Source organism: Pogoniulus pusillus, chromosome 7, assembly GCF_015220805.1.
Source record: "Pogoniulus pusillus isolate bPogPus1 chromosome 7, bPogPus1.pri, whole genome shotgun sequence".
NCBI lineage: Eukaryota > Metazoa > Chordata > Aves > Piciformes > Lybiidae > Pogoniulus > Pogoniulus pusillus.
In genome coordinates, this window is record NC_087270.1 from 33,630,366 (window position 1) to 33,639,810 (window position 9,445).

The 9,445-nt window shown below is 49.1% G+C and overlaps 1 protein-coding gene across 5 annotated transcripts; it reads right to left on the minus strand.

The window, feature by feature from the left end:
- Positions 1–2,723: 2,723 nt before the first annotated feature.
- Positions 2,724–9,187, minus strand: MYCN (MYCN proto-oncogene, bHLH transcription factor). Of its 5 annotated transcripts, none has more exons than XM_064146432.1 (3): positions 9,034–9,187; positions 5,571–6,426; positions 2,724–4,270 (listed from the first exon to the last, which is right to left on the minus strand). In XM_064146432.1, exons 2-3 carry the CDS (start codon positions 6,316–6,318, stop codon positions 3,672–3,674), a joined length of 1,347 nt encoding a protein of 448 aa, XP_064002502.1. In that variant the 5' UTR covers positions 6,319–6,426; positions 9,034–9,187; the 3' UTR covers positions 2,724–3,671. The 5 variants fall into 5 exon arrangements, with proteins under 5 accessions (XP_064002502.1, XP_064002505.1, XP_064002504.1 ...); XM_064146435.1 differs by lacking the exon at positions 9,034–9,187 and adding an exon at positions 7,959–8,181; XM_064146434.1 differs by lacking the exon at positions 9,034–9,187 and adding an exon at positions 7,334–7,621.
- Between the last annotated feature and the right edge of the window lie 258 nt (positions 9,188–9,445).

Here is a 9,445-nt window from a genome sequence, read left to right on the forward strand (position 1 = left end):
CAGGTTGGAAGAGACCTCCAAGGTCATCCAGTCCAACCTAGCACCCAGCCCTAGCCAGTCAACTAGACCATGGCACTAAGTGCCTCATCCAGGCTTTTCTTCAACACCTCCAGAGACTGTGACTCCACCACCTCCCTGAGCAGCCCATTCCAATGGGAAATCACTCTTTCTGGGAAGAACTTTCTCCTAACATCCAGTCTATACTTCCCCCGGCACAACTTGAGACTGTCTCCTCTTGTTCTATTGCTGGTCGCCTGGGAGAAGAGGCCAACCCCCACCTGGCTACAATGCCCCTTCAGGTAGTTGTAGACAGCAATGAGGTCTGCCCCTGAGCCTCCTCTTCTCCAGGCTAAACAACCCCAGCTCCCTCAGCCTCTCCTCATAGGATTTGTGTTCCAGGCCCTTCACCAGCTTTGTCGCCCTTCTCTGGACACATTCCAGCATCTCAACATCTCTCTTGAATTGAGGGGCCCAGAACTGGACATAGCACTCAAGGCGTGGCGTGACCAGTGCTGAGTACAGGGGAAGAATAACCTCCCTTGTCCTACTGGCCACACTGTTCCTGATTTGACTGAGTCCTTATGGACTCTTCATCCTAGAGACATGCAAAAGGATTTTATTACTGTTGTGGCTTTGTTTCTGTCCTTCTATATGTATCCCTGCAGGTACCAATTCTTTAGAAAATGTTACTAAATTAATTGTTTACCTCTGCTTTTCAAAAGCCATCTTTCCTGCACCTCTCAATTCTTTTCGTTGTGTAAATATAGAACTGAAACCCACTATCTTTAACAGCTGTAACTCAATAACCTTTTACAACTGACAATTTGCTTCCTAGAGCAATGATATGAAAATAAACCTAGTAATTCCTGAAAGCTATTTAAAAGAAGTAAAAGAGAAACCCAAAGTACTGGTAGTACAGCACATAGCAGCAAACGGTACAGCACACGGGAGATAAGAACTCTATGGGGCCAGATCCTCTTTTCGTTGACATCAGTTGGACATTTATCACTGAATTCGAAAGGATCGTGCCAGGAGGCTTTCAAATAGAATTTGTGTTGAATATCCAAACAAATCTGAGTATTTGACACCTTGATTATACTCTAAATGCTTGGATAGCACAACAGTACACGACAGAACTAGGTTATCTCAAGAGAAAGAAGTAATTGCTGTCTTCAGTATCTAACGGGAGGTTACAGAGGAGGTGGAGCCAGACTCTTCTGGGGGGAGGGAGGGTTAAACACAGAAAGACAGGAGGCAATGGGCAGGAGTTGCATCAAGGAGAATTCCACAAAGACAACAGGAAAATTTGTTTCAGTCATGGTAGTACAAAAGATAATATAATGGATGCTTTAAAAGCCTTCCCTCTTTTTCACGATGACTTATGTGACTTGAAAACAGTACCACGGTTCAACAAAAAACTGCTAATAAAGTAGGTTTTGAAAATTGTTGTTTGTGGTGACTAGTAAAATTAAATGTACCCTGTGATTGTCTACACCAACTGTCTCTGCTTAGGCTTTTTGTTTTTTCACTGTACTAAAAAGTGGGAGAACTAAGTTCTAGTCCACATTAAAGGAATGAAAACAATTCTTTGCAGTCCTCAAGTCTAAATTTAGAAAACACTGTCTGTTCAGGACAGGTCTTCAAATGGTATGAACTTGTATAGGCCTAGATGAATCCAAACAGCGTAACACAAGTTTGTGCCTTTTGAAGATCTGCATTTACTGCACTTCCAAGTACAGTTCTGAGTTCTTGGTACAGAAGCTTGATGGGGCTTAAGCTACGGGTACACCAGCAACCTATATGGACAGATAGCACATCAATCACTTCGGTGATTCTGCCCCCATACTACTCTTACTCTGTTACCTCTTGACAAATATTAATGTTCTATACCTCCATCATGAAGCATGCCATTTCCTTTGTGGATGAAGCAGGGGCAGACATCCCAGACTGCAAGTTAATCCTTAACTACTGAACATTTGGCCACTAATCTGTACCTTCTTTTTCAGCCTCAGTGTAGGGAAAGAAAATGCCAGATATACCTATACAGACCAGAAAATGAAACAAAAATAACCAAACTTATGTCTTGCTCCTGTCACACCAATGCCATCACACCCATTAAGACAACCATCTGCCAAGTTCTGTTGCTCATTTGACACATGCTTCATAGCTCTGTATCTTCCCTGGGATTTTTAATTTTACTAATTTAGAGGAAATAACAACAGGAACTTCAGCAAAAACAAGAAATGTTTGTAACATAACTAAGAGCAGCAGTCAAGTAACATGTTTAATACAAGTAGTTCATTTTCTGTGCTGTCCCAAGTGTACATTCATCATTTACTTCTCCACTTGCATAGCACATTGAGGCTAGTCCCTTAGCAGAAGGGCATTAGCCTTACTTCTGCTCTCTCACAATTCCTTGTGTACAGTGGATGTTCCAGAAGTCTTCACAAGACAAAGGTGAGTTTTCCCATCAACTGTGGCACGTTCAGTCCCCCGGGATGACCTTGACATCATGACAGACAATTGGAAGAATGGGATAATTGTTCTTACTACAATCACTCTTTAACCACAAATGATAATGTCCTGCCTAGTGAACTTTTCCTAGTGTCAAGTAGAGTTGGACAATTTTAAGTGGCCCGGATACGAGACCACAGTTTTGTATTTCATGAACACTGCAAAGTTAAAGATTTTATTTAAAAGAACTTCATTTAGAAGAAAAATAGTAAATGGCACATCATGTAATTGCTATTTATTTTCATAAACATGAGGTATTTCAAAGTGCTATAGGACGCAGCACTAAATGTACATCGCTGGAAGAAATTAAACACAGAACTTTGCAGTAACCCAGTTCTATGCACCAAACATTAACAAATACATTAACTGGAAGAAACAGGCTAGGAAAAGGCATATATAGTAAATTTCTTTACAAAAGTTTCTTAGTTCAAAAAAGTGATAAAGTAATATCTACTCAAAACTTTCACAACTCATTTTCATACGAAAATATAAGTATCAAATTTAGTTATGTATCAGCATCATACTAAAGTATACAGGCAATGTAAGAATTAGTACAGTACATAACAGAGATTAACAATATATTTGTATACAAAAACATGCTCCTCAAACATTGAGGTATTACAGTACTTAGGTATGAACTTCCAGTCTAATACCGGTAGCAAAAGCCACCTCTCATAACCCAAGACATGTACAAAAGGCAAGTGTGTAGATGGTATTTACAGAAAATTCCCACAGGGGCACAAAATGCCAACCCCTAAAGTAACATCTGTTAGAACTTAAGCACCATAAAATTTAGGAATGGACATTTCAAAACTCAACTAGATGTCACCAGCAGCTCCAAATTCTTACAACAATTTGAAAAAAAAAAATCCCCACCATCTACAGTTCTTAAGAAGAAAAACAAAGGCAGTCCATTCTTGTTTGGTAGTCTTGAAATAAACTCCTTTCAAGAACATCCATTTGCTCTGTACCCGGATTAACAGTTTGTTGATTACTTCAGGGACTGGATTGAAAGTAAAACCAACATTCTTAACGTCAAAAAACACAATTTTTTTTTTTAAAGAATCAAAAATGTGCAAAGTGGCAATGACTGTCCTGGTCAGCCAAAAAAAAAAAAGAAAAAGAAAAAGAAAAAAAGAAAAAAGACCAAAAAAAGTTTAGCAAGTCCGTTTGTATTCTATTTTCTTTAGCAACTGTTGTTGTCTGGCTTGTAATTTTTCCTTTTCTAGCAATAACTTCTGCTCCTCTTCCTGAAGTGAATGAACATACTCAGTGGCTTTTTTCAAGATCACAACTTTTGCAGCTTTCTCATTTTTAACCAGTTCTGGAACATGGTCCCTTAATGTGAGGAAGCTGGAACGTAGATCATTACGCCGTTGACGCTCCAGGATATTATGGTTGCGCCGGCGTTCACTATCCTCCGAATCAGAGTTTCGAGGACTTGAACTCTTAGACTTTGGTTGGATTGTGGGCTTTACTGGACGGGGCACCTCAGTTTTTAACTTTTTCTGTGGTGGAGCATCTTCAGTCTCCATGTATGGAGAAGGAGCGGCATAATTATGTTGCTGGTGAATTGGTGCACAGCGCTTTAAAATGAGTTCATTCTGCTGTGTCCTGACTGCTGGAAGAGTGGTATTTTTAGGACGCACTGTAACAGCAAGCGTGGTAACAGCCTTATTGGAGGAGGAGCGTCTTTTCTCCACTGTCACAACATCTATTTCTTCTTCTTCATCCTCTTCCTCCTCATCTTCATCATCTTTTGGAAAAGGAAAACAAAACAAATATTACTCTCACAGACAATATTCTGACCAATTGTCAACCCAGATGTATTTATTGAAAAAATATGTACAGTAAAAGCAGCAATGGAAAATAACTGGTGGTAAAATCAGGGTGTGCCCACAATCTGTAGACAGATACAGATCTTGAAAAGTATGTAATATATATAAAATGTCTGAGGAACAGTGATTTCTTAAAGTTTATTTAAAGTTTAATGATTTTTTTTAACACTGCCAATTTTCAGTCAAAGCAGGTCTATCACCCACATAATCAGAGGGTCAGAAAAGAGGTTTTAGATAGAATATATGTATTCTGAATGGAATAGTAGAGCTGCAGTACAAAAGGCATGCACAGTGCCACAACACTGCCCTTGCTTGATGGAAAAGCAGCCGGAAAACTAAACAATCGCTGGGTTTGTTCTGAGGCAGAAGGTGAAGCTGCTCCAGCCGGGGACCCTTTAAGCCGGCGCTTGGTGCACTGCCAAGAAGACAGCTGTTGGAAGTGCTTCCTCACCCAAAGCTGTCAAACCAGACATTAAAGGGACTGCAGACTTTGAATCTCGGAACAGATCACCAAGTTTATGGCGATGGTCATACAGACCAGCTCATCTACACACACGAAATCACATTTCGGCTCGAGTGGACTTCTCTGCAGGCACAGGATATGTTTCTGGGCATTTTAAACTCTGTCAGTGAAGGGGTAAGCGCTGCTCTGAGAGGCGAACAGCCTGCTCCGGCCTTCCCAAATCATGCCTCAGAGGACACACGGTCATCTCCTACGAACCTTGTATCCATGGTATCAGTGGCAGCCCGCTCTGCCCACCAGAAGGCCGCTCGTTCCCCCGGCACAGCCCCTAGTATGTGGCAAGCCAGCCACAAAGGGCAGAAAAAGGTAAGGACGCCTCATGGGGTGCCTTCAGCACCGCGCAGCCCACGGGCTGAGCCTGCTGCCCGGCGGGGCTCAAGCCCCGCCGCTCCCCACAACCTGCTGCCGTTGGGACGGGAGGCCGGGAGCCGACTGCCCCCGGCTCTGGTGCCCCCATGGGGCCCTCACAGAGGGGGGCCCTCCGCTGCCGCCGCGCCTGCTGCCGCCTGCCGGCCACCCTGCGCCCCGCCCCGCCTGGCTCTGCACCTCAGTGCCGCCTAGGGGGACCAACTGGGGCGCAGCTGCCCCTACCTGGCCCCCGGGGGGCGAGGAGCAATCTACGTCCGGAGGCAGCGCCTTCACCCTCCCACCCTGAGGTCCCAGATACGAGGAGGCCGCGTACGGCGAGTGCTTACCCGAGTCGCTGAGGGTGTCGTCCCCGGAGCTGCTACTGGCCCGGCTGTCTGTGGCGGGGCGCGGCGGGCGTCCCCGCGGAACCGCGCCGCCCGCCGCTGCCACAGTCACCACTGTGCCAGCGCGGCCCGCTGCCGTCTCCCGCTTATTGACGGGAAAAGGGAACACCACGGCTGGGTCCACGCACTCGGGCACATTGCTGGCTAGTCCCCCGCGGCCGCTGGCAACGGCGGTACTGCCCGCGGCGGCGGCTGTCGCCCCTGGGGGCGGCGGTGGGGGGACAGTTGCGGCAGACGCCTTGCTCTGCAGCTTCTCGCTGACCGCCCGCTCCAGCTTCTCGCGGGCAGAGAAGCCGCTCCACATGCAGTCCTGGATGATGATGGAGTTGAGGTTGTTGGTTACGCTGAGGCCTGTCTCGAAGAAGTCCCCTCCGTCCGAGCCGCCCCACAGGTCGGCTTCGGGGGGCAGCAGGAGCAGCTCGGACGCCCAGTCCAGGGGGTCGGCGGGGCGGCAGCCACCCAGGGCCGCCCCTCCCCACGGTACCGAGGCTCCCCCCGGGGGGTGCTCCTGGAGCCCGGCCCGGCTGGGAGACAGAGGAGGGGTGGGCAGCAGCTCAAACTTTTTCCAGATGTCCTCTCCGGGAGGAGCGGAGTCCGGTCCGCACAAATAAAAATCATCTTCGTCCGGGTAGAAACAAGGCTGTAAAGAGTCGAACTCGAGGTCTGGGTTTTTACTGACCATTCCTGGCATTACGGGTCACTTCTTGCTGATCCCTGCGCGTCGAGCAAGGGTTCTAGAGACAGGTTTTACGGGTATTTCCAGCAAGGGGATGAAGAGAGACTCTCACAAGACCTGAAACTAAACCAAAAATAAAAATAATAAAAAAGAAATAATAATAAAAAAAAACCCAAACACAATTAAACCACGAAGAAACAAACAGACACGAACGTGACTCCCTTCCTCTTAACCGGAGAGAAAAAAAAAACAACAACCCATCATCAATAGCGAGAAAAAGGGAGTCTTTTTCAAGTTCTGAAAAAATGCATCTGACACACCTTTCCTCCCAAGATAAAGAAAGGCGATCAGGTAGTGCGGGAACATGGAAAGCTTTCCGCCTGCCCCGGCGCTCGGCGAGGACACAAAACCAGCCGACAAGGTACAGCGAGGATGCAAAGCACCTCTGCGCTTCTGCATATAGCACTCGCCGGCTCTCCCCAAACTGCTTCAAACGCTCAAACCAGCAGAATAACTGTAGGCAGATGCAAAGCTTTGATACCGTAATCTCTCCAGAAGGCCTTCTAATATGCCAGCAAAAGTAGAGGAAGTTTACTCCTTTTGTCATCTGAGAGGCAGTGCAAAGGGGAGAGGAGAAGGATGCAAAGAAGGGGGCGGAGGGGCTCTTTGCAACTTCGCAAATCGCCAGTTCATTCACTCAAAGCGAGCCAGAGAAATCCGCACAAAACACAAGGGGGGGGGGAGGGGGCGGGCGAGGAGGAGGGGAAATCCAGCAGCAACAGAAATTATCGACCTTATGTAATCATCTCACGCACAAAAATGCATTAAAGCCACCCCGGCGCCACCAACAAAGCCTCCTGATTTGCCAAGAAGGTACGGGAAGTTTTTCTTCCCCCTTCTTTTTCCAGTTTTAAGACAGGAGCAACAGAGAGACTACTGCAGGGGCAACTTGCAGCGTTTTGCTACTTTCCCGCAATCAAACCTGCACACCCCAGCCTCACCTCTGCAGAACGCATATTGCTGCCCTTACCTCGGCCGGACCCCCACTCACTAGCCACGAACAGTCAACCACAGCCCCATTTCTCTGCTGAAAATTCAGTTGCATCAGACATTAAAAAAAAAAAAAGACAAAAAAAAACCCGCCACCAAAAAACTTTTAAGTCCAAAAAGAACATTCAGCGTCTCCCTTCAGCTCCGTTAAGGTAACGCTAAGGGAAATCGTTTTGTTGGGTTCACAGCAGCTGACGCTGAAACGGAGACCGAAAGGGGAAAAAAAAATCCATTAAAAGCCTTATGATGAAATGCAAAGAAACCAGTCTGGCTCAGCTGCTCTCCCCCTGCCCCGCCCCCTGATCACTTCCAGTATTGTACATTTTTCTACTCGTGAAATATATTAAGCCGTTTAAAATGCAAAGCAGTAAAGAGGCACCTACAAAACACAAGCGATCTCAATGCGTCAGACCCGAAACAAAATAAATATATCCTCCAGGATTTTCTTCTGCTCAATGAAAAACCCATTCGCGCCCTGCAATGCCCCTGCTCTTCCTTTCCCTTCCCATCCTCCCTAGTTTAGCAACTCGAATGCGATGTGGAATTGTATTTATTTGATTGGGTTTTTGTCCTGCAGCACAGACCCTGCAGCTTCCTCTTCTTACCTCCTTGGTGATGGTAGTGGGTGTTGCAAGGGGGAGGGGGCGGGGGGAAGGGGAATTAAAAGAAAAAGAAGGCCGGGAAGAAAAAAAAAGGGCAGCAGATGATCTTGTATGTTGCACTTTGCTGAGCGCCAACCCCCCTGGCCCCCTCGGCTGGCCCAAGCCTCCACATTCACCCTTTGCTTGCAGACAGATGACTGTCACTGGCTGGCTTTGAAGCTGTTGGATATATTAACCCTACCCACCCCCACTCCCCCAAAAAGAATAATACTAACAAAAAAAAAAAAAAAAAAAGAGGCTGACACACCCGGGGAGAATTTAAAGAAAAATAAATAAAAAGGGCAGAAGAGAAAAGCGAAGGCTGCCTAACTCCACCTCCCTGATTTCCATACAGGCAGGGAGGTGCCTGGCATTTGGCGCCAAAAGCCCTATTCGCTCTTTATTCTCTGCGTGCAGAATGAGGTCCCGCTCCCGGTTCGGGAGCACCAGGGGCGGGGCGGGAGGACGCCCGGCTGCCGCGGGGGGCCGCGGCCGTAGAGGGGGGGGCTACTCCGTGCTCTGCGCTGGTCAGCGAACACCGTCGCGGCCGCTACTCCTTTGTGTCGCTCCCTCGCTACGCCATCCCGGCCCCCCAGCTCGGGGTAAACGTCCCCTGCGAGTCGCCGCTCAGGAGAGCGGTGACACCTCCTCACCCGCGCCCGCGATCTCCCGAGGAAAACACCCAGGGCAGTAAAAAAATATAAAGGAAGTTGCTGGACGAGGCAGTCTTTTCTTCGACCACGGGCTTCGCAAACAATTAGCAATAGCCACCTTACAGTGACCGCCTCCCCTTAGGCGTCCCCTTGCACGCCAGCTGGCTGACCCAGGCGGGATGCCGGGCCGCTGGCCAGGCCGCGCTGCCCCGCGCACACCGCCGCGGCGCAGCCCCGCGGAACCAGACACGGACACTCGGCTGAAGCAGCCGCGGCCCGCCCACCGTTCCGCTGCCGACGGCGACACCTTGCGGAGGGTCGGCAGGAGCGGCGGCGCGGCGATCGCCCTGAGCCCCCACGCATATTCCCGGCGGCGGAGCACCCACCGCTCTCTCGCCTCCTTTCCCTGCGGGCGCGGGGGCTGCGGCGGGGCCGGCCGCGGGATGGGACGCGATAGGACGGGACCGCGGCGCTCTCCTCGGCGGTGCGCGGCGGCGCTTGCGATCCTGATCCTGGTGCGGCCGCCGCTTGGGGCGGTGCCTCCGCGCTCATAGGCTGCAGGTTGAGGCGGGGACTTGGGCGTCGCTCGCAGGAAGGCTGGTGGCGGCGGGCGGCCGCTTTGTGTGCGGCGGCGGAGCGGGCGGGGCGCTGCCCCGCCTCTCTACTCGCCTCTAGACGTTGGAAGGTTGATGAAGGCGCGAAGCTGGGGGTCTGGGCGCAGTCCGGGGTGTTCAAAATCTTCGGCTTCCGGTGGCAAAGTGGGGAGAAAGGGAGATCAGCATTGATGGAAGCAACTAA

Coding starts and splice junctions, on each gene's coding strand:
- MYCN (XM_064146432.1), bottom strand. CDS start 6,318: ATGCCAGGAATGGTCAGTAAAAACCCAGACCTCGAGTTCGACTCTTTA. Junction 4,271..5,570: donor CGACACCCTCAGCGACTCGG/GTAAGCACTCGC, acceptor CTTTTCCAAAAG/ATGATGAAGATGAGGAGGAA.